The sequence below is a fragment of the Rana temporaria genome, chromosome 1 (assembly GCF_905171775.1).
Source record: "Rana temporaria chromosome 1, aRanTem1.1, whole genome shotgun sequence".
Classification (NCBI taxonomy): Eukaryota; Metazoa; Chordata; class Amphibia; order Anura; family Ranidae; genus Rana; species Rana temporaria.
This window is the reverse complement of record NC_053489.1, coordinates 228143004-228167898: the sequence shown is the minus strand read 5'-3', so window position 1 is coordinate 228167898 and position 24895 is coordinate 228143004. Positions and strand designations below refer to the sequence as shown.

General features: G+C 42.2%; 1 protein-coding gene across 1 annotated transcript in view; it reads right to left on the bottom strand.

Moving 5' to 3' along the window:
• LOC120937729 (clustered mitochondria protein homolog) overlaps positions 1-24895 on the bottom strand; it is a 109701-nt gene that overhangs the window by 51272 nt on the left and 33534 nt on the right. Inside the window, exons 6-13 of the mRNA XM_040351178.1 lie at positions 23284-23438; positions 20821-20946; positions 20523-20670; positions 16255-16347; positions 8627-9321; positions 5508-5596; positions 1179-1283; positions 929-1029 (exon numbers count right to left, since the gene is read on the bottom strand). Coding sequence (XP_040207112.1) covers positions 929-1029; positions 1179-1283; positions 5508-5596; positions 8627-9321; positions 16255-16347; positions 20523-20670; positions 20821-20946; positions 23284-23438 — 1512 coding nt within the window. The remainder of the gene's footprint in view (positions 1-928; positions 1030-1178; positions 1284-5507; positions 5597-8626; positions 9322-16254; positions 16348-20522; positions 20671-20820; positions 20947-23283; positions 23439-24895) is intronic.

Below are 24895 nucleotides of genomic sequence, written 5' to 3'. Positions count from 1 at the left end.
AGCAAAGTGTAATTTCTTCAGTGTTGTCACATGAAAAGATATAATAAAATATTTACAAGAATGTGAAGGGTGTACTCACTTTTCTGGGATACTGTATTGTATATGTAAATGGCACTAAGGGCCAGATTCACAAAAGAGATACGACGGCGTATCTCCTGATACGCCGTCGTATCTCTGTTTCTATCTATGCGACTGATTCATAGAATCAGTTAAGCATATATATCCATAAGATCCGACAGGTGTAATTGTTTTACACTGTCGGATCTTAGGATGCAGTACCGCGGCCGCCGCTGGGGGGAGTTCGCGTCGTAAACCAGCGTCGGGTATGCAAATTAGGAGTTACGGCGAACCACGATGGATTTTCGCGTTCGCTACGTCGCCGCTAGTCTAGTTTCCCGTCGCAAAGTTAGTCGTCGTTTTGGGTGCCTTTACTTTACACAGCAATCGTATTGCTGTATAAAGTATGGCCGTCGTTCCCGCGTCGAAATTTAAAAATGAACGTCGTCTGCATAAGCTGTCCGGGAATACGGAATTACGATACGCGCGTCGCCGTATGAAAAAATGACGTCACTGCGCGCAAAGCACGACGGGAATTGCGAAACGGAGCATGCGCAGTAGGTCCGGTGCGGGAGCGCACCTAATTTAAATGGCACATGCCAATTTGAATTGGCCCGCCTTGCGCCGGACGTATTTACGATACACCGCCGCAAGTTTCCAGGTAAGTGCTTTGTGGATCGGGCACTAAAACTGGAAATTTGCGGCGGTGTAACGTAAACGGGTTACGTTACACGGCAAATGTATGTGAATCTGACCCTAAGTATTTAATTTAAATGCTGGATGCATGGCTGCCCCATTACTTACACATTCTTTCCATACAAATGCTTACAGAAAAGTACATATGCAAATCAGAAATCATTAGAACACTTACAAAGTTGGGAATTTGTACAGTCAGGAGAAAAGCCGCAATTTCACTCAGCAATCGCTTTTGTATTTGGATGGCCTTGTTTTGAGACTCTGGGAACCGAACCACTAAGCAAAAGGAAAAGGTGTTATTTTACTAAAAGTCTACTGTCTGCATTGGCTATTCACTATTATCTATACATGTTTCTTGTAACTGTTTTAGATATTATTACATGATTGATTACAAGTCAAAAGTTTACACTGCCATAAATACTTACCTGGTGAGTACACATCTGGATTAAACTGTATATCAAAAATATACTCGGACACAGAGCCAATCTGGCGACATGCTTCCCTTACAATGTCTGCTCCCTTGAGTTCATCTAAAGGGAAGAAACAATTTAAATAACATTTTAGCGCAAATTTAAACCTTAGCTTGTCAGAAAATAAAACAGATATATGTTAATCTGAGAATACACCATAGCTAAGTGAGCCGCCAGCCAAACTTTCTGTTTGGCTATGGATAGAGGGTGGAAAGGTCAGAGCCTCAATTAAGTTGTTACTGTTATTCGCCAATTGGGGAGTTTTCTGTTCAGATCCTGTCCCAGGCACCATCATCAATGGAACAGGAGGTGAGGAGTAATTTCTCTAACGGGGGCATTGAAAGGCCTCTTTTAGTAAAAGATATGAAATTTTTTTAACTCAGTTTTATATTGTTGTTTGCTCTTTGGTGGGATCCACAAAAGTGTTACAAAAGGCTCCATAATCTCCCCACTTTACTCAATACTTAAAATATAGATTCACCTTTTCAATGACGGTCCAAACACAGACCAAGCGATGCTCCTGTTTGGACCGCCAGGTTGCCAGTGTGTTGCCGCATTTCGGCAGTCATTAACTGATACAGTGACGTCGCGTGTGCGTGCGCCCCATCCATGGTTGCTGGAACGCCATTGCGTGTGTGCCCCGTCTCTAACCGTGGCTCTTGCTCCCGGCTCTTACTCCCGGCCGTGAGTTGGGGTGTGATGTCATGTGCGCACCTCGTCCCTCTCCTACTCCCGACTCCCAAATCGTCTCTCACCTCTTGCAAGGTATGATAATTTGCAGCTTCCGCACCCTGCAGCTTGCCACATGTGCAGACTCCTGCCCTAAAGGTATGTGGGGCACATTTTTTGTCAAGAGGATCGCCGATGGCCATATTTTGTTAAGGGGCACACTGATGGCCATATTTTGTTAAGGGGGCAGGTTGATGAGAACATTTTGTTCTGCCCATCAGAGTTCCCCTTAACATCAAGTTCCCCTTAACATCAAATGTCAAGGGACATTAAAGTGTCCCTTAACATAAAATGTGCCCATCAGAGTGCCTCCTATTTTATGTTAAGGGACACTCTGTTGGGCACATTTCATGTTCAGGGTGGGGCACATTGATGGTCAAATTTTGTTAAGGAGTACTCTGATGGGCACATTTTATGTTAAATGTGCCCATCAGCATGCCCCTTAACATAAATTTACCCATCAGAGTGCACCATAACAAAATACGGCCAGCAGAGTGCCCCTTAATATAAAATAGGGGCATGCTAATGGCCACATTTTATGTTAGGGGGGCACACTGATGGGCACATATGTTAGTGGGGGCATGCTGATGGGCACATAATATTTTAAGGGGCACTCTGATGGGGACACCTGATGTAAGGGGGCACTATGATGGGAACACCTGATGAAATTTAAAATCCTTAAACTGATACACTGGCTGTGTGGGCAGTGACAGCTAATCACCCACAAAGGTAAGTGCAGCGACAACCAGGAGGTGGGGAAGGTGTAGGGAGTTAATTCACCTTTTTTAGTAAGCCCAGTTTTGTATGCAACAAACATACCAGCACAGAGCTATAACTAAATGGGTCCCTTCCAAAAAGTGAAACCGTGTTACTGGTTACATTACAATTTTCATTAAGTAGCATTTCAGTTCACCATAAAGATATTTAATAAGGTTAAGGCCTTGACTCTGTGCAGGCCACTTAAAAGTTCCTCCACACTAAACCCATCAAACTATGTATCTGTGGAGCTGGCTTTATGCATGGCGTACAGTTATACTGGAACTGAAAAGAGCCTTCTCCAAATTGATACGGGAATAAAAGCACAATTGTCTGAAATGTATTTGTACTGTATGCTGCAGCATTAGCAGTGCCCTTTACTGGAAGCTCCTAAACACAATTTTGGGGATTCTTCACATACTTTTGGCCTATTAGGGAGGTTGTTACTGGACTTGTGAAGTTTCCTGTATAGAAGGCCGACGGATCCTTGTCAGCAATCCTCCTCTGGGCAGTAAGAAGCATTTACTTATCTTAGTAGTGTAGATTTATTGCCCTCTGAACGTCTTCTACAGACTGAAATGAAAGGATAAGTTCATCTTTGAAAACATGTTACATGTTCCACTCGATTTTAGGGTAGAACATGTAACATGTTCCCAGTGCTGCAGCCGCCGCCCTGTGCCCCCCCTCCCTGTGGCAGCAGTATGGGGAGAAGTTCCCTGTACTAGCGGTCACTATTTGAAAACAGCGTGGCCGTACAGGGCTCTGCCCACTTGGTTGCGTCATTCAGACACAAATTCCTGTGTATAAATGAACTACAAGCCCCACTATCCTTAGCGGCTTTCGGCTTGTAGTTCTCAACTAACTACCATGGATCTGTGGAGCGCCGTGGTCGTTTATTGAGTCCTCCTGTCAGGGAGTTATCAACTTTCCCATACGGGGTCTATGGGTTCACAGATACACTGACAGGCCCGGATTCAGATAGATTCGTCTATCTATCTGCGGGCGTAACGTATCTCAGTTAAGTTACGCCGCCGTAACTTTGGGCGCAAGTTCCGTATGCAGAAAGAACTTGAGCCCTTAGTTACGGCGGCGTAACGTATGTGTGGCGGCGTAAGCCCGCCTAATTCAAATGGGGATGTTGTGGCCGTGTTTTATTAAAATTTAAGATGACCCCGCGTATTTTCCGTTTTTTGCGCCGTTCGTGAAAGAATCCCAGTGCGCATGCTCGAAATTACGCCGCAAAGCCTCATTGGTTTCGACGTAACGTAACTTACGCAAAGCCCTATTCGCGAACGACTTATGCAAACTACGTAAAAGTTTCAAAACTCGGCGCGGGAACGACATCCATACTTAACATTAGCTACGCCTCATATAGCAGGGGTAACTTTACGCCGGAAAAAGCCTAACGTAAACGACGTTAAAAAATGCGCCGGCCGGACGTACGTTTCTGAATCGGCGTAAATACCTAATTAGCATATTCCTCGCGTAACTATACGGAAGCGCCACCTAGTGGCCGGCGTAAATATGCAGCCTAAGATACGACGGTGTAAGACACTTACGCCGGTCGGATCTTAGGGAAATCTATGCGTAACTGATTCTATGAATCGCATAGATACGACCCCGCAACTCAGAGATACGATGGTGTATCTGGAGATACGCCGTCGTATCTCGTATCTGAACCCGGCCCAGAGTGTGCAGGGGATCTGCATGGCATCAGTGATCTGCTAATCGTTGGTGCAATGCTTTCCAGGCTCCTGCAACAAAAAGTAATAAATTAACATTATTTTTAACATTAAAAAGATGTTCATTTATTATTTTTTCCTAAAACGTGAAGTTATCCTTTAACCCTGTATGCCAAATACAGTCACAAATCCCTGAGTTTCCCTTCATCTAAAATCTTAAAGGATGGCTGAGATGTGTAATTCTGCAAAAAACAAAATACATGTGTATTGGGGTTATGGAGCAATTGTGTGAAAGAACATTAAGATTTTTTTATAAAATATCATTACTATTATCATGACTAAAACTCTAAGGCCTCGTACACACGACCGGACATGTCCGCTGAAACTGGTCCGCGGACCAGTGTCAGCGGACAGATCCGATCGTGTGTACAGGCTAGCGGACAGATTTCCAGCGGACAAATGTTTCTTAGCATGCGAAGAAACATGTCTGCTGGAAAGCTGTCCGGCGGACATGTCTGCTGGTTAGTACACCTAACCAGTGGACAGATATCTCCTGCTGGATGGATTCGACGCATGCGTCGAAGTATTTTACTTCCTGGTTTGGTGACGTGGCAGCGTCAACGTCACCGCCACGTCACCGCGCTGTCTGTTCGCGGGGATTTCGGTTTGATGGTGTGTACAGCCATAAGACCGAAATCTCCGAGCGGACATGTCCGATGGTATGTACGAGGCCTGACGTTTATACAAAGCACTGCTCCCTAGTAGTGTTCTAACTATACTGAAAAGCTCTCCTGCTGCCAGTCCTTGATCTGGGTATGTTTTCAGCTGAAACTGTCAGCTGCTACAGGAACAACTAGCCAGGGGCCCCATCAAAAGCATGCTATGGGGCCCCAGGATTCATAGTTGTGCCTCTGGTCATGTGTCCACAAACTTTCGGTCATATAGGGTATGGAGAGCGTATTTATCTTAGCTGAATATGACTGGTTTAGTAAACCTGATGACACATTTCCTAAGATGCATGTGTATGTCTTTTATCTTGTTATAGCAATCACTGCACGCAAACAGGATGACTAGAATGACTTATGACTTGTCAGATTTTAAATTATGAGTGAATTACCTTTTGGTGATCCATTTTCATCCATATCAAGCTGAAGTAATTCCCCTTTTTGTGACAGCTCCATTACAATCTTCATAAACTGTGCATACCTGTAAGCAGTAAATGAGAGAGAAAAGCAGTGCAGAGAGATACAGAAGTGGCGCCTGTACAAGACAGTGATGCCTCCCAATGTCTGGTGCAGGTTTCAAACAGTAGTTTAAAACTCTTCTGTCACTCGTTTGTTCCAAAGTGATCCCAGTGACACCTTCAGCGACTTACAAGTCATAGTATAACATTTGACAATAATATAATGCATACAGTACATACCGTGTTTCACTGAAAATAAGCCAGGGTCTTATATTCATTTTGGAAACAAAAGACACAGTAGGGCTTATTTTCGGAGTAGGTCTTACCATGTAATGTGCTGTCTTCTCTCCCCCTCTCTCTCCCTGCCCGTCAGGAATCCACAGTGTGAACTGAGGTAAAATCCTTGTAAAATCATCTAATCTACTCAATTACAGTAGTATATAATGTACAATGTGTGTGTTTCTGTAATCTAATTGTGCCAAATACCGCTCTGCGCTTCTGTGACCCGCCGGAGCTCTCCTCCCCGCAATTATATTACAGAAACACACACATTGTACATTATATACTACTGTAATAGAGAGGATTATAGGACTTTACAAGCATTTTAAACTAGGGCTTATATTCGGGGTAGGGCTTATATTGCAGCCCTCCTGGAAAATAACACTAGGTCTTATTTTCAGGGAAATACAGTAGCTTATGCACCTGATTCATTATGACTGTTTATCATCTTCCTGTCCAGCCCAGCCCAGCCCAGCATCCTTTTAATAAGGTCTGTTTGCCCCAAGGGAGTATGAAGGATCAGCAATTGTGTGACCACTGTGACTGGCTGTCACAGTGGTCACATGATCGAGAGCTGGTCCTACCAGCTCCCGATCATTAGTGGGGACTGAGAGCTGTCAAAAGCCACCCATAAATGGATCGAAATTTGTCCGGTTCAGCAGGGACTGGCTAAAGCCTCGTACACACAATTGGATATCTGATGGAATTTAATCCGATGGATATTCGATGAAGCTGACTTTCATAAGTTTTGCCTACACACCATCAGTCAAAAATCTGACCGTGCCAAAACGCGGTGACGTAAAACACTACGACGTGCTGAGAAAAATTAAGTTCAATGCTTCCGAGCATGCGTCGACTTGATTCTGAGCATGCGTGGATTTTTGACACATGGACTTCCACACAGACGATCGTTTTTTTCTATTGTTTTTTTATCCATAGGAAAAATGTAAAACATGTTCTATTTTTTTTTTACCGATGGAAAACAAACCGATGGGGCCCACCAGGGCTTTTTTTTCAGCAGGAACGCAGGGGAACGCAGTTCCGGCACCTCTAGCACTGAATGTATGTAATGGCAAGGGGTTCAGGGTCTATTGATGCTAGCTGCTGGGGGGATTTATTGGCACTGGATGGGATCTATTTTTGCGGGTCGGGGGGTATCTATTATTGCTAAGGTCTATTGTTGCTGGTGAGTAATCTACTGTGCTAGGGGTGGAGCTTATGTTGCTGAGGGGTCAGTTGTTGCTGGAAGGGATCTATGGTGGTCAGTTGTTGCTGTGAGGGATCTATCGGGAGGGGGTATTTTGTTGCGGGTGATCCATTGTTGCTGGGGGGGTCTACTGGTGCAGGCTGCAGGGAGATCTGTTTTTGCTGCTGGGGATCTTTTTTTGCTGGGGGATGGGTATTTTGTTGCTAGTGGTCCATTGTTGCTGGAGGGATCTATTGTTGCTGGCTGCATGGGATCTATTTTACTGCTTTTCTTGTTATCATTAACTAATTCCATACAAATTACTTAGTACCACAATTATTACTTGGTTCTGTATTCTCTAAAAGGGGCAGCACTGGGTGTTGGGTAGGGGGTGGAACCACAGAATAGTGTAGGAGGTGGGTAGGGGGTGGCACGGAAAGGGGGAGTTCCTGCACCTTTTGTCTGAGAAAAAAAGCCCTGGGGCCCACACACGATCGGTTTGTCCAATTAAAACAGTCCATCGGTCTGTTTTCATCGGACAAACCGATCGTGTGTACAGGGCTCAAATGTCTATCCATTTATGGGCACTTTGTACAGAAGTCTGGCTTTCTGTACAACAGTTTATAGCCAGCAGCGCTGATTAGTGTATTCTATCAGAATACAAAGGCTCAGTGGGAGAACTCCTCCATCCACATCAAGTTTTCTCTGTTTTTCTACAATAAAATTATTTTTGTATATTATGCTTTGTCATGCCTGAAACGTTCAAGCTCTTTATATACAATTTTTTCCTCAATCTAAATGGGACGTGGCTCCTTTTACCTTATGTAGTATCCACAGTACCACTCTGTAAATACATGCACAGTGTTTTCCATGCATTCCAATGGCTCCAGTTCACACCATGCAGTCTGTTTCCGTTGCAGAAACTGACCAGAAACTGACTACATGGTGTGAACTAGAGCCATTGGAATGCATGGAAAACACTGTGCATGCATTTTGTGCAGAAAAAAAGCACACAGACCTGAACGGAACTGCGTTTGGTGTGAACTGGCACTTAAAGCGGGGGTTCACCCAAAAATAAATTTTTAACATTACATTCAGCCGAGTTGTCCTAATGACAATCGGCTGCTTTTTTTTCCCCCCCTGTACATACCGTATTTTTACCGCCGCTTCCGAGTTTGTCTTCTGCGGGACCGGGCGTTCCTAATTGATTGACAGGTCTTCCGACCGTCGCATACTGCGCGTCACGAGTTGCCGAAAGAAGCCGAACGCCGGTGTGCAGACGCCGTATAGAGCCGCACCAACGTACCCGGAAGCAGCGGTGAAAATGCGGTATGTACGGGAAAAACAAAAACAAAAAAACAGCCGATTGTCATTAGGACAACTCTGCTGAATGTAATGTTAAAAATTTATTTTTTGGGTGAACCTCCACTTTAAGACAGTTTTTTTTAACCCACTTTAAATGTGGGCGGTCCTAGAGATCAGCTTTAACACCACAGCACTAATATGCCAATCAGCTTCAAAATGGGTATTTCCATTACTACGTTAAATATTTTTTTTTTTAGGAATCTACACTGGCTGCATGACTTACTTGTGTTGTACAAAGACTTCCAAAAGTTCTTGGCGCAGACTACAGAGACGGTGCCGATAAAGTTTTGGAAATCCAAAGTTACGACATTCTTCTAATATATATTCTTCCTGCAGTGGAAGGAAGTTTACGTCTGGCGGGAATGTTCGGAGGAGGTCCAAAATGTAGTGACGGCCATCATTACCCACGATCCCTTTGCATTCAACAGAGGAACACAGAAGCAATTCTTCATTCTTCTCGTTCAGAACAGCATGCCTCAATATCCTCAGTGGTTTGCAGGCCTTATGGAGCAAGGACAGATATTTTGAACTTGTCGACACAGTTTTACCAAAGTCAATGGATCCATAAAGGACACCTTGGTCTTCTTTACGGTCTAAAATTCCAGGTATGATTGACTGAGCGGTTACTCGGTATCCTCGGTAATCAAGAACCACAGTACCCAAGGCATAAAGTTCTTCAATGTCCAGGTCACTGTAGGCCTGTACACCTTTCAAGTCATAGCTGGCAGCAACATGGGCTGCATGATCTCCACCCAGATCCTTATAGTGATCCCTTACATCAAACCCAAAGCTAAAGAAGATGTTGTTCCAAATAAACATCTGCATTTTTGTCTCCTCCCCAGGGTTAATGGCCATTACATTTCCATCAATGACTGCCATTGCTCCTCGAGTGGAGGCTCCAACAAAATCAGAGTTGATCTGTAATATAATCAAAAAGAATGGCTCTTATAATGTTCAATGCAGTACACAAAGTGTCAAACCCACCAATGAAGCATCTCATTGTACAAATTTCCTTAGCATGTTGATTGGGACTTTAACCTCCTTTCCTGTTCTGTCTCACCTTCGTTCCCCGCACAGGAACTATGGGGAAGTAAGTCTACCAGGTTCTAACTCTTCGCCACTCCACTGGCAGAAATAGTTATTACTGTTGTCTGTGTTTTATGGCAATAGTAGGTGTGCTTTTTCAGATGATGCAAGTCTTAAAATTCCGAGAGTTCAAAATATTTTTATATTTTACTTTCTAAGTCAAAATCACAACCAATCAATCTAGTCTGAAAGTGTTTTTATAATAATCCATGTCCACACTTGTACCCACTCTGGTGCGAAGGCCTGCGACTGTTTTATTGTGCAGAAATATACATCCTGGTAACAGCATGTAATGCCGCGTACAGACAGTCGTTTTTTGTGATAGAAAAAAACGACGTTTTATGTGATGAAAAAAAAACTACGTTTTTCAAACTTCATTTTCAAAAACGATGGAGCATACACACCATCGTTTTTTCCAAAAGCTCTAGCAAAGTACTGTTACGTTCAGCACGTACGACGACTCGCGTCCAAACTTGCTTCTGAGCATGCGCGGGTTTAAAAACGTCGTTTGAGGCCCCGTACACACGAGGAGACATGTCCGATGAAAACGGTCCGCGGACCATTTTCATCGGACATGTCTCCTGGGAGCTTTTGGTCTGATGTGTGTACACACCATCAGACCAAAATCCCCGCGGACAGAGAACGCGGTGACGTAGACGACACCGATGTTCTCAAACACGGAAGTGCAATGCTTCCACGCATGCGTCGAATCAATTCGACGCATGCGCGGGATTTCGGGACGCTGGTTACACGTCATAACCAGCGGACATGTGGGATTAGGTGTACTAACCATCGGACATGTCCGACGGACATGTTTCCAGCAGACAAGTTTCTTAGCTTGCTAAGAAACTTTTGTCCGCTGGAAACCTGTCCGCTAGGCTGTACACACGGTCGGACATGTCCGCGGAAACTGGTCCGCGGACCAGTTTCAGCGGACATGTTCGACCGTGTATACGCCGTCTCAAACGTCATTTTAGCCTACACACGGTCATTTTTTATGACACAAAAAACGACGTTTGGGAAAAACGACACAAAAAATTGAAGCATGCTTCAATTTTTTTTGTCGTTTTTCAGAAAACATAAAACAACGTTTTCCCCACACACGGTCATTTAAAATGACGTTTTTAAAAACGTTGTTTTTTTATCATCACATAAAGCGACCGTGTGTACGGGGCATAAGAATTGTGTAATGAAAAATATGAGTATGCAAGCCAAAACTTTTCTATTCGTTTTGTATAGCATGTGAAAAGGGGCTCAAAGCACCACATGCTGGCTGAAAATGTAAAGGTGGTGAGGGGCTGAAACTCCTATTAGATGTCCCTGCTGGGAAAATTCACCCTCTCTATTTGTTATATTGAGCACTGTTAGCAGGAAAGAAAGTGATAGGACATTAGAAAATTTTGAGTGGTCATCAAAACAGGAATACAGGGGAAGTGTTCTGATGAGAGAGCACTTGTTCCAAGGACATTTATGAGATTTATCTCACTTTACTTTTTGTCTACAAGACAGGAAGTGAAGAAAAATCTCTTTAATAGGGGCATCGATGCAAAAGAAGAGATATTGACTAGGGTTTTCAGGGCTGGTTCATCCCAGAATACAGTGTGGGGAAGGCACATTCTATGTGTGTTTCATGCACTGCCTTATGATCTGCTGCCAATATAATGTTAACGGTACCCCAAATGCAAATCGCAAACACAGTGCATTTGCGGGCACCAAATCGTATGACATCACATTTGATTTGGTGCAGCGTGTTATTTAAAAATAGTTTACTACTTTCTCCATATTCCAATGCAATATCAGCCCATTCAAATAATGGGTTACATTGCACCGGAACATGCAGGAATTACAATGGTGTGCCATGGCTCTAAAGGAAAAATGTGGACTTGTTAAAAAAAAAAAAAAAAAACATACTGGCCCGGATTCAGATAAAATGCTCTATCTATCTGCGGGCGTAACGTATCTTAGATACGTTACGCCGCTGTAACTTTGGGCGCAAGTTCCGTATGCAGAAAGAACTTGCGCCCTTAGTTACGGCGGCGTAACGTATGTGTGGTGGCGTAAGCCCGCCTAATTCAAATGGGGATGTTGTGGGTGTGTTTTATTTAAATTTAAAGCAGGAGTTCACCCGAAAAACTATTTTTAACATCAGATTGAGGCTCATTTTGTGAAGCAGAATCGGGTGTTTTTTTTTTTTTTTTAATCGAAGCAGTACTTACCGTTTTAGAGAGTAGCCGAAAGAAGCCGAACGCACCGATGTTCAGCTACTTTCGGAAAATCGTGACGCGCTGTATGCGACCGTCGGAAGCCTGTCAATCAAATAGGAACGCCCAGTCCCGCAGACCATACCCGGAAGCAGCGGAGAAGATCTATCTCTAAAACGGTAAGTACTGCTTCGATTAAAAAAAAAACACCCGATTCTGCTTCCCAAAGTGAGCCTCAATCTAATGTTAAAAATTGAGTTTTTGGGTGAACCTCCACTTTAAGATGACCCCTGCGTTTTTAAAGTTTTTTTTGAACGGCGCATGCGCCGTCCGTGAAATATCCCAGTGTGCATTGCTCCATAGTACACCGCAAGGACGTATTGGATTTGACGTGAACGTAAATGACGTCCAACCCTATTCGCGAACGACTTACGCAAACGACGTTAAATTTTCAAAACTCGGCGCGGGAACGACGTCCATACTTAACATTAGCTGCGCCTCATATGCCGAAAAAAGCCTAGCGTAAACGACATAAAAAAATGCGCCGGCAGGACGTACGTTTCTGAATCGGTGTAAATACCTAATTAGCATATTCCTCGCGTAACTATACGGAAGCGCCACCTAGCGGCCAGCGTAAATATGCAGCCTAAGATACGACGGTGTAAGACACTTACGCCGGTCGGATCTTAAGGAAATCTATGCGTAACTGATTCTCTGAATCAGGCGCATAGATACGACGGCCCACACTCAGAGATACGACGGCGTATCAGGAGATTAGCCGTCGTATCTCCTATCTGAATCCGGGCAACTGTATGTATTCACCTCCATGCTGCAGCTGTCCGCTGCCGGCTCTAAGCCTGAGAATTGAACGATCACATGACCGCTAATCTCTCAGTTCTCAGTCTTCCTGAATCAGAGAGCGGTGTCAGTCACCACACTCTGCCCCTCCAGAGCTCCCTAGAGCATCAGACTAGGGTGGGGGTGAGAGACGCTGGCTTTGGATCTCAGCGGCGCAATGAGAGGCTGACACAGTAGCCGATTAGGCATCTGGTTGGATCCTGCCATTATGGCTGGGATCCTTCCAAAGCCTGAAGCTGCTCTGTGATGATCTGACTCTGTAAAGGTCTAGCCCGTATTGGCTGATTTTGGGTCACAGGAGTGCACAAGTAAATAAACTCCTGTGACCTAGAAGGGAAGTATGACCAAAAAAGCTTTAGCCTTCCTATCTTCTAACTACTCCCTACTCTATTCAATAATAAATAATATTGCTTTAGAATGATATACTTTAGGACAGTAATCTTTTATAATAGCTACAGAAGATCTTTTTTTATCAGTAATATCCAGGGCTTTTTTTCAGGGGAACTCGGTTCCACCACCTCTGGCTCAGACCCTTTGGTGCCTGCTCACCACAATCACTTGTAAACACAGAAGTCTGGTTTCTGTGTTTACAAGTGACAGCTTTGTAACCCCCTGAACTCTGCACTCTGTATGTAATGCAATTCTGGTATTTAATGCCCCTTTAAGACCCTTCTACTGTTTGTGAAATCTGAACAGGTCATGGTTGAATTCCTGCACCTATTTTCTGAGAAAAAAAGCTCTGGTAATATCTATGTTTTCTTTTGAAAGCATCTGTGTTTTTGATGTTTGGGCTCTACAACAGTCAAAGGAATCCTACTCATATTAGAAGTGTGGACAGCGTTTGATGCATTCCATAGAATGTCTTCATATGAATGGAATGCCACAAGTGCTCCTTTACACAATGCCCACCATGTACTTAAGAGACTGAACTTTAAAACCTAATACCCTGCACATGTATGGAATGTACAGCACAAAAGGGTATTCTCCAGAGCAGCTGGATTAAGACTGCATTCCCCCCATATCTGGACAGAGTTCCCAAAATAGAGCCCTTATACACTTGTTCACATTCAATAAAGACTCCCCAAATCAATACACAATTCTGCCAGCACATAAAACATATACAGTACCCATATCAAATAGGTCCAGTAAAAGCTGGTATTAGAAAGTGAATTGGTGCATTAATGTAGAACTAAAGGCAAAACCTTTCTCCTGTTTTGGATAGCGCAAGGTAGGATTATAACTTATCAGATTTTATTTAACTTTTTTTGCCATCTGTGTTCCATTTGGGATATTCCCCTCACTTCCTGTCCCATAGCCAAAACAGCAAGTGATAGGAAATCCCTCAAAAGTGTCTAAAAAAGAAATAAGAATTGTTTTACTCACCTATAAGATCCTTTTTTTGGGGTACAGTACAGAACACAGGTCCATTTACGTCTTGACCATGGGTTATATTCTTCCACCTTCAAGCTGTTAGGACAGCCCATTTAGAACCTTCCACTCAAGCAAGCAATTCAGAGCTTTTTTTCAGCAATAAGAGGAAAAGACCATCCTGGCCTGGAAGGAAGGGTGGCATGTGTCTTGTACTGTACTCTAATGCCCTGTACACACGAACGGTTCATCCGATGAAAACGGTCTGATGGATTTTTTCATCAGATATCCGATGAAGCTGACTTTCATCAGTCTTGCCTACACACCATCGGTTAAAAAACCGATCGTTTCAGAACGCGGTGACGTAAAACACAACGACGTGCTGAGAAAAATGAAGTTCAATGCTTCCGAGCATGCGTCGACTTGATTCTGAGCATGCATTGATTTTTAACCGATGGACGTGCCCACAGACGATCGTTTTTTTCTATCGGTTAGTTAACCATCAGATAATTATAAAACAAGTTCCTAGATTTTTAACCGATGGATAAATAACCGATGGGGCCCACACACGATCGGTTAGTCTGATGAAAACGGTCCATCAGACAAACCGATCGTGTGTACGCGGAATTAGAAATGGATTTTGCTAAGTCAAATTCCTTATTTCTTAATTGTACAGTACAAAACGCAGGCTCCTTTAAGTCTTGACCATGGAACATCTTCAAGTAATACAACTGTGGCCAGTCCTCAAAACAACTTGTATTAGGGTACTTGCACACGGTACTGATGTTTGAACATCAGTATTCCTGGCCCAAATTTCAGGAATTTATTTTGTGTGTACATACATGAGTAAAATACATTTAGATCAGTAAAAATAAATGCCTGTATGCCTAAAAATGCTCAGTATTTTGGCAGCAATGTGCAAGAGGCATTAGGCCTTGTACACACGATCAGTCCAAACTGATGAAAACGGACTGATGGTCTGATGGTCTGATGTGCGTACACACCATCAGTTCAAAAACCAATCGAGTCCAACGCGGTGACGTAAAAAACCAAAAACGTGCTGAAAAAACGAAGTTCAATGCTTCCAAGCATGCGTTGACTTGATTCTGAGCATGCCATACACACGGTCGGTTTGGACTGATGAAACTGAATTTCAGTCCGTTTTCATCAATTTGGACTGATCGTGTGTACAAGGCCTCAGTGGGTGAACTGGAAAGAACCTTTAAGGTTTTTTGTTTTGTGAAGGGATCCAATACTAGTAGTGACCTTATGTTCAGCAGGTAGGAATGGTTCTAGATTTACCAGGAGTGTACCTCATCCACCAAAACCTTAAAGAGGTTGTAAAGGCAGAAGGTTTTTTATCTTCATTCCATGCATGAAGATAAAAAAAAACTTCTTTGTGTAGCAGCCTCCCCAGCACCCCCCAATTACTTACCTGAGCCCCATCTCTCTCAAGTGATGTCCACGAGGGTCTAGGCTGCTGGATAACTCCGTGAAGGCTGATGTGGAAACTTGACCCATAAACTTGAGCAGTGTGCCAGTTGGAGCTGTAGTGTGCCTTCTGTAGCAGAGCAATGTGCTCATGATGGTGCATGGAGCCAGAAGGAGGGCTGTATACTTCCTACAGGTAGGGGACTATGCACATAGAAAAGGCCTGAATGTGTCACGGGACTTGCACCAAAATATCCCTACTATGGAAGTAAGTCCTGCTATGCTCATGGCTGTGTCAAACCATTTAAAGTGGCACATGCTGGGCCATGGCTGTGGTAAACTCTTTAAAAGTGTTGCAGCATTGTTGTAACACATTGCTTCTGGCCTAAGAGGCTTCTGCCTCTTACCCCCATGTGCCCAAGGCATAAACCTGGTGTCCAGGGATTACCCGCAGACTGAGGGGGCTGGGGTGACTGGTTGTGGGGGGTACCCCACAGGGAAGGGGGAAAAGCCCTGAACTCACCTCAGGGTACAGCCACCTTCACAGGGAACAGATGATTGGGTGGCCCTTTGTTTACAAAGTATGGAGACCCCTGCCCTAGACCATCATTAAATTATTATTAAAAATTGGAAAGAATATGGCACAAACTTCAACTTTGCCTCATAAGATTATCCGTCACAGAGTGACATAGAAGAAACTTTAAATAAAATGTTTATTTTTAATATAATGGTTAATTACTAATAACCAAAGTATAATGTAAAACGATTTTTGAATGTGTAAATGTACAATTTTAATAATTTAAAAAATAATTATTCCAAAAGTTTATAAACCATTTCCCTTTGAACACGTTATTTGTTACCATTTTATTTAGTTGATAGGTGAAAAGTCAAAACTTGCTTTAACTACCTTAAAATTGGCCCTCTGTCGCAGCTGCTGGTCTGCTGGGAGCTCCCTAGGGAGTTCTCTGGTTGTCTGCAGCTCTTCATTCCAGTCTCTGGTCTGTGATACAAATTACCAATTATTTTTTGTTACTTATATTATGAATAATAAGATACAAAGTATCCATGCCTGTACAGAAATCAAGATATTTGATATTCATGTTATTGGTCTCTAGAAACTTCTACTTAGTTAAATCCCGTTCTGTACATTATGTATGCCCCAATTTTTTTCAGCGCACGCCAACCCAGCGCGTTGAACTGATCTGGGCAAACTGCCCAAAACTTTTGAGGGTGCGTGAAACCGCATAGTGCACAGCAGCACCATATGATTCCATGCATGCAGGTATGTTTTAAAAAAGTATAAACAGAAAAGTCAGTGCTACTACCCATACACCACATAGATAGCAGAGCTCCCGGGTGCTTGATCCACAGTCACTGGCTGAGTAATGAAGAAAACATTTTTTTATTGACAAGCTGCAGTGAACAAACGCAAGTAAAAACAGTTGACGCGTTTCAGCCTCTAAGGGCCTTAGTCATAATCACTGATTATGACTAAGGCCCTTTTAGGATGATATTATTTTTTCTTCATGTTTTAAAAAAGGGTCAGGGCCTTTTTCAATTGAATGGGTTGTTGTTCCTGCATAAACGTGAGCCAACCCACCCGCAAAAGTATGTTAGGACAATCCAACCGCATGTATGCACCATCGGACAATTGTTTCCGGTTTTTCAACGGACAAATGTTCGCTGTGCATGCTCTCAAACCTTCTGGCAGCAAATGCCCAATGGAGGATTATCTGATCGTGTGTACACAAATCCATCGGACTAAAATCCAAAGTACAAACACACATTCTCAGAACCAATGCTAAACATTAGACAACAATAGCAGAAGCTGCCAAAAGGGTGGCGATAAAGAGCTGAAAAAACTTGTGATTTGGTGATTGTTGGCTGAAAAAATTCTGCCGTATGTATGCATACCAAGTTCACGGCCAACGCCCCTTCGGACCAAAATCCACAGAAAAGTCTGATGGAAGTCCGATCATGTGTATGAGGCTTAAGACTCGCTATACCTTTTCTATGTCCTCCTCTCCTTTTTACTTCTTATAGGGGTCTCCCTGGTGGACCCACAAGATGCACATCAGAAGAAAAATACAAGATATGGTGTTACCTTAGATTTTTTATTTTATTTTTTTCCTTACTGCATAATTTACAGCCCTATTTGTCTTTCTGCAGGTGACACTCTTCACGTTATTGCTTTTTCACTTTTCTTTATTCCCTGAACACTTTAGCGCCCTATCATGCTGTTCTGTTTTTCTTCTCTTTTTGTCTTACCAAAAATGCATGACCAGTATGTCAGGCCTCGTACACACGACCAAGTTTCTCGGCAAAAACCAGCAAGAAACTTGCTTTTTTTTTTTTTTTTGCCGAGTGTACATTTTTAGACGAGGATACTGTCGAGGAAATTGTCGAGCCAAAAAGAGAGCATGTTCTGTTTTTCCTCGACGGGAATGGAGAAAATTGGCACGTCGAGTTGCTCGACAGCCTAACAAGGAACTCGACAAGCAAAACGATGTGTTTCGCCCATCGAGTTCCTCGGTAGTGTGTACGAGGCCTCACTTTTCAAACGAGTAAGTTGCGAGTCAGTTGTGTTTTTAAACATTTTTGGTGCGTGTTTGGTGCGGTTAAAAAAAATTAACCAAAAACGAACCTCCCCATTGAAATGAATGAAAAACGCATCAAAAACACACCCACGGTAGAGTTTTTGGTGCATTTTTGAGTCACATGCCCTTTTCTCAAAGGTGCAAAACTGGAAACGCAGCAAAAAAGTGGCAAAACTGCATATGCGGTTTTACATCAGTTTTGCAATGGAGAAGTGTAAAAGCTGCCTGGATGTGTCATGTACTACTGCGTTTTCTTAGAGATGCCTACAAGATGTTGCCTAGAAAAACTGATAGTTGGAATACTGTTCATCCTTCTCTTTGCATCTCTTTTAAGGCTATTTGCTCGGATTGTAAAATGTATTTTCTATATGGGCTGTGTTTGTATCTGTATGCAGCTTGTCCAAAATAAAGAATAAAAAAAAAAAACATCATTAGTTTTAAATTTATATGTTCCTTTCTTTCATTTGCCTTCATTTGTAAAGAATTATGCATTGTAACAATCCTTAAGAACTTAGATAAAATGACAGTTGTTTGGAAAGCTATCGGCAGAGCGAAACAAGCTTTTGTTTTTATTATTACATTTTTTAATATCAAATAAATACTTGATTTTAATGTATTTCTGACTGTTTTTAACAGTTACATTGGGATGGATAACCAAAAAGCACCATGGCGGTATTGTACCAGTATCTTCTCATCCGACAGGCTCTATCCCTACGACTGATGCCGCGTACACACGGTCGTTTTTTGTGATGAAATAAAACGACGTTTTTAAAAACGTCATTTAAAATGATCGTGTGTGGGCACATCGTTTTTTGTCTTCTAAAAAACGACCCAAAAAAATTCGAACATGCTTCAATTTTTTATGTCGTTTTTTTTGTGTCATAAAAAATGATCGTGTGTGGGCTAAAACGACGTTTTAAACAACGTTTTAAACCCGCGCATGCTCAGAAGCAAGTTATGAGACGGGAGCTTGAATGGAACAGAGTGCCGTTGTACGTGTTGTACGTAACCGCGCTTTGCTAGAGCATTTTCAGAAAACGATGGTGTGTGGGCAACGTTGTTTTTTATGATGAAGTTAGAAAAACATCGTTTTTTTTCATGATGAAAAACGACCGTGTGTACGCGGCATAAGCCCTGGGAAGGGTGACATGTTTTAGGATGTGGAATCCGATGACAGTTTTGGTGTGTGGATTAAGTGGATTAAGATTTAGTGGTGTTAGAACCAGACATTTTCAGTGTGGAGGGTGAGCAGACTTGCCTGTGATGCACCAAGGATACAGATCACTTGCGAGCAGTGATATAGACTGTGATTGTTCCACAGGCAGGCTCTTTATTGTAGAAGAGCAATGCAATGCTTTTTCTGCAATAAAATAAATTAGAAAACAGAACTATATACCGCGCTTTTGAGTATATACCAAAACAACCAAGTGCTTTAAAAGCTGCAACAGTACCATGAGATAGTCATCATAGTTAAATCAATAATAAAGCATACCTGTTGCGCAAATGTAATATACAAGATCATAAGTGCAAATAAAAAATATACAGTATAACCACATTCTACATGAAAGAAAAGTGAGTCCACCATGAGCAATAAAGTCCACGTGAAAAATAAATAAATAAAATCCACTGTAAATGGAAAGGCTCAAACTATCCAACACCACAACTTCCAGAAAGTCCATGTGACGATCACCACCACCGTTCCAATCCACATCCACACTACCATGAATGCTCAAAGGAAAAAGCACATTCCTTTCCTTTGAGCGTTCATGGCAGTGTGGATGTGGATTGTAAAAATATATTGCTGGATCCCTTTTCCATTTGGTGGAACTACCCCTGAGGTTGGAAGTGAAAGGAGATTCCTTTGGAATACATTATATAGAGGCGCTTTTTGACTTCTCTGTTTAGAGGGTCAAAATCAGCTGGTATTGGTAAATCTATCCTTGGTGATAATGATCATCACGTGGAAGTTCTGGTGTTGAAGCGTTTCAGCCTTCCTATTGACAGTGGACTTTTTCAAGTGGATTTTATTGGCCAAAGTGGACTCACCTTTCTTTTCATGTAGAGTTCACCAATGTGATATATGGTTATATATTTTTTATTTGCACCTATGATTTTGTATATTACATTAGCGCAACAGTCATACTTTATTAATACAATATACCAACCTGTCTGTGCACAATCTTCTGTAAAATGTACACTGGGCTGTGCATGTGCAGCTCAGTTTACATTCCGGCACAGTGTGCCGGAAGACTGTACCTTGCATATGCGAGGGAGTGACGTCATCCCTCACCTGGCCAACCAAGGTGACTAAAGCCCAGTACCCGGAAGAAACCAGGGAGAGGATGGTGGTGAGGGAGGACACGGGCATCAGACTTGTGGAGTTTAGCTCTGCTTTAAGGCAGATTCATCACCTCCATCCTTCAAGGTACATCCTTGGCCAAGCTTGAGGAAATGTTGAGACTTCTTGAGCTTGGACATTAGAGACCATGCTCTTCTTGGTGTTTATGTAAAAACGCCTGACTTCAAGGCAAATTTTGCTTATGTTTCTACTGTCCTTAAAATAGAAGCATTATTATACCTGACCAGGAATATGTTCTTCATATCCTAGGCGCAAGTTGTACGCATCCTCTGCTCGCACACAGTCAATGATATGGTTGGTATTAGGGGCAATCCAAGTATAAACCTGATATGGTGTTGCAATTCTCTCCAGTGGATGACGATTTACCCTGTAAAAGGAAAAAAGATATTGAACTTTCACAATTAGAGAATTATAACTTTTATCCATCCTGGATCCTTAAAATTCATTTTTTAGTCAATGTTGATACTAATGTATGTGTCATTCCATCTCTGCAGCAAACATTTCTTCTGAATTTTACCTTTTCTTTTGTAGAATACTGAAATTCTTCTTAAACGCTGGGCTGACCTGGTTCAGCAGCTCTACAATACTGTGACTCAAGTGGCTTGGTGAGGATGGTTTAGGATTAAATGTTTCTGCAGTTGATCTAAAATGCAAAAAATGATTGTGGGTCAATGTTCAGGAGTGATGACATTCATTCTAGGAATAGATGCAGGTCTGGTGATTTTTTTTTGTATCCTTCTAATGACACCACCATACATTTAAAGCAGAACTTTTCTTTTACTAAATGTCACTTCACCAGTACTGCATGCTGATATGAAATCATCTTATATTCAAATAGTTAAACAAATATAAAATATAAATATTAGGTAAACATTTTTTTCTTTTTCTTTTAATGACTGTCTTTCCAATTCCTGGTTGAGTGAGGCACTGGTGATGTAACCCTGGCCTCACAGATGCATCCTGGGAAGGTTACATCACCAGTGCCTCCCCCTTAGATGACGTGGACTGCCACATGGTCCAGGAGGTAGACTCAGAGTTGAAGGAAGTAAAGGGAGAGATTAATTGTCTCTTAGTGAAAATGCTCACAATTAGAAGAATGGGGAGGAAAAGAAAACAGTTATGCAGGGAATAAAAATCCTACAATTATCAATAAGTATTCATTTTTAGATTGCCATTTGTAAACATTTCTAAGGATGCTTTGGTTGTAATTTTTAAGATAAGGGTGAAGTTCCACCTTTTTTTTTTTTTCACAAGAAATGGGTGAAGTTCCACTTTAAGTACTTTTTGATAAAGTCGAACTTTACTCTCTCAACTAACATTAACTATTTTTAATCTTCATGCTTTAATGCCTCACTACTTTAAACTTTATTTTTTATTTTTACAAATTTCTTCAGTTGCTTTTTGATTTCTGGACTAGGCTAAAAAAGATGATGTCATACATCCCTGGAGTCTTCATGGGCATTTTTTTCTTCCATCTGAATGAGAGGAGGAGGGGGCTCTCATAAGTAAGCACGCCCTCCTGCCTCATGTCTGAGCTAAGGGCAGATGGATTTCAGGAAGTAAATGCAACATGAATAGCCTGCCCTTACTTAAAGGAGTTGTAAATGAATTTTTTTTTTTTTTGCTGAAATTACTGTTTACAGGGTATAGAGACATAATAGTTAACTGATTCCTTTTAAAAACGATCAAAAATAGATAAAAATCAATCATATAATGCACCTGTAGTTTCTAGATTCGTTTTTGCATGTTTCCTGCTTCTCTGCTGTACAGAGCCACAGAGACAATACAGGGCAGTGATGGTTTGGAAAATGAAACTGATTGGTGTTAAGGGGTTTTAGACACACTGTAATCACACCTCCTTGATTAGTGACCACAGAGAGAAAGCTCCCAGTACTGTGGTTATCAGGAAACAGACAACCAGGAAGTGTGGAGATCAGAGAAGAATTACAGCAACTTGAGAGCAAAAACGAACAATAAGGACATGAAAACAGCACTGCATTAAGGTAAAGGAAGCTATTAAAAAAAAAAAAAAAAATTCATTTACAAACCCTTTAAGATGGTTGCAGATAGAAATTCTAGGGGGGGTTTTTCAAATAGACTTCTCAACAAAATAAAGCATGGAGACATGGATGGATGGGGGAGTTTGCTCTAAATATTACAAATAAATGAAATAGCGTGTTTTGATTTGTGGTGCTCAGATACAGTTAAGTTCTGCTTTAAAATGCATCAGCTTACTAATCCTTAAAGCGGTTGTATGACCGCAAAAGAAAAAAAAAAACTGTAAGTCCAAGGCATAATGAGCTAGTATGCACCACATACTAGCCCATTATGATCTACTAGCCTTAAAACGAAGCGCCGGCATCGCATCCCGGTCACCGCTGAGGGAGCTGACATGTCCCCTCTATGCTTTTTCTGGGTTCATGACTCTGGTGCTGTGAGTGGCCAGAGCCACGATGACGTCGTGCATGCGGTATGCAACCGCTTTAAGGCCTGGTTTAAACATGCATGCTGGGGGTGGTAAAAATACTGTAAGTGGTAGAACCACAGTTTTACCACTTACTGACTACCACCCTTAACCCAACAAAGCAGCCAGAGCAGTAGTGAAGCATACCTCCCAACTTGGGATGGGAGTGAAGGATACCTATTAGCAAAAGTATGCAGGCATAAGATACTGTACACCCCCTGCCACGAATCCTTAAAGGAGAATTATACAAAAAAGTATTTGTTAAACCCACAAGTGCTTTTTTTACCACTACTATTCTTTTATACTGGCTTTTGACATTCACAAATGCGGCAATTTCGAAATTGGATGAAAGGTTTGGCACTGAGAAACACTTTTTGAATGATGAAAAGTGCATTTTATATACAACTATATACTGTAGTTATTGCAGGTACCCAGGTATTTTTTTTACAATGAAATCATTGTAAAAGATGTGCCAATGAACTTGCTGAACACTGATACTTGCGATGCAGCACTTACTGGTTGACGTAAAATCCTCTGTTGGATGAAGTGATATTAATATGATGGTCTTCCATCGTTACCACGGTCAAATACATCAAGTCCCCATGCATTCTGCGATTGCCTGGAGGGGGATTCCAGCCACTCATAATCAAAGATTTAAGACAGTGAGGAGGCTGAAGTATAAAACAAAAATAGTTGAAAGAATCAGGGTTAGTAAGATGGGAAGCTACAACACCAAGAGGCAGAAAGTAAAATGAACTAACTGAAATTGACTTCATACCTTGAATTATATCATTTATTGCCCCATCTTGCATGCCATTTCCATCATAAGATGGGTCAGTTTCCCATTAACACTTAAAAGGAACCAGTATTTAGTAAGAATCTGAATCTGCTCTTAAAGTTGAGCTAAACCCTTCAATACTCACCTCCCCTACAGTGATGAGATGTCCTCAAGCTCCGTCTCCAACACCCACATCTTCTCCCCAGCTTCTTCTGGCTTTTTGGGTCCTCGCTCATCTCGATTGGAGGGCAAGGATGCTGTTAAGCCTCATACACACGCTCGGTTTACTCGGCAAGAACCAGCAAGAAAACAACTGGCAGTGCTTTCTTACCGAGTATACCGTGCATGTGTACGAGGCTTTCAAGTTTCTCGTCAAGAAAACTGCCTAAAATCTCGACAAGAAAAATAGAGAACCTGCTCTCTATTTTCTCGTCGTGCTTCTCGGCAGTGTTTTCCTGCCGAGAAACCCGAGAGTGTGTATACTTACCTGTCACCGTGGAGACTCATGCATGCTCGAAATGACTTTGGTGCATGTGCGGTAGCTTCCTAGGCATATGTAGGGTGCAGCAAGATGGCGGCGACGGCATCGAATGTGACGTACGCGATGACGTCACCGCGTTCTTGCCATTCAAAAGAACTGCGGTTCTTTTGAATGGAGTGTCTGTACACTCGGGCGGCAAGAGATTTTGGCCCGTGTGTACAGGGCTTCACTCCAGCACATGCTTACAGGAGTTCATTCATCCCAGCACTGAGGCATGCTAAAAATGTACATTGAGTTGTTCATGTGCAGCAAATGTGTAAATTTGAAAGAATTTTGTAGGGAAGAAGGTAAAATCCTTTGATGCAAAAGAGACTGACCCTTTTTCAGTTTATAACTGACACTCCCTGAATGCTAAAGGGAGAATAAATTAACACATTTGGATATAGTTTGCAATTATCTATGTGAATAGCCACTTTTGTGCCATACCGATCTTCTTTTGTCAGTGTAATGCCCCGTACACACGATCAGGCTTTTGTCCGGCCAAATTCACATCGGAATTCCAACAGAATTCCATTGGAGTAAAAGAGAACATGTTCTCTATCTAAACTCCGACGGAATTCCATTGGAGTAAAAGAGAACATGTTCTCTATCAAAACTCCGACGGAATTCCTCGGAAAAAAGTCAGATGGGGCATACACACGGTCAGAATTTCCGATGGAAAAAGTCCATCTGACTTTTTCCATCGGACATTCCGATCGTGTGTATGGGGCTTTAGTCTCCTAGAGAAGGGATTGGCTGGATGAAAATAATAGACTGGTCAGTCCCTAATAATTGGCAGCCACGAACCATGCAAACTAGGCTGGGTGCAG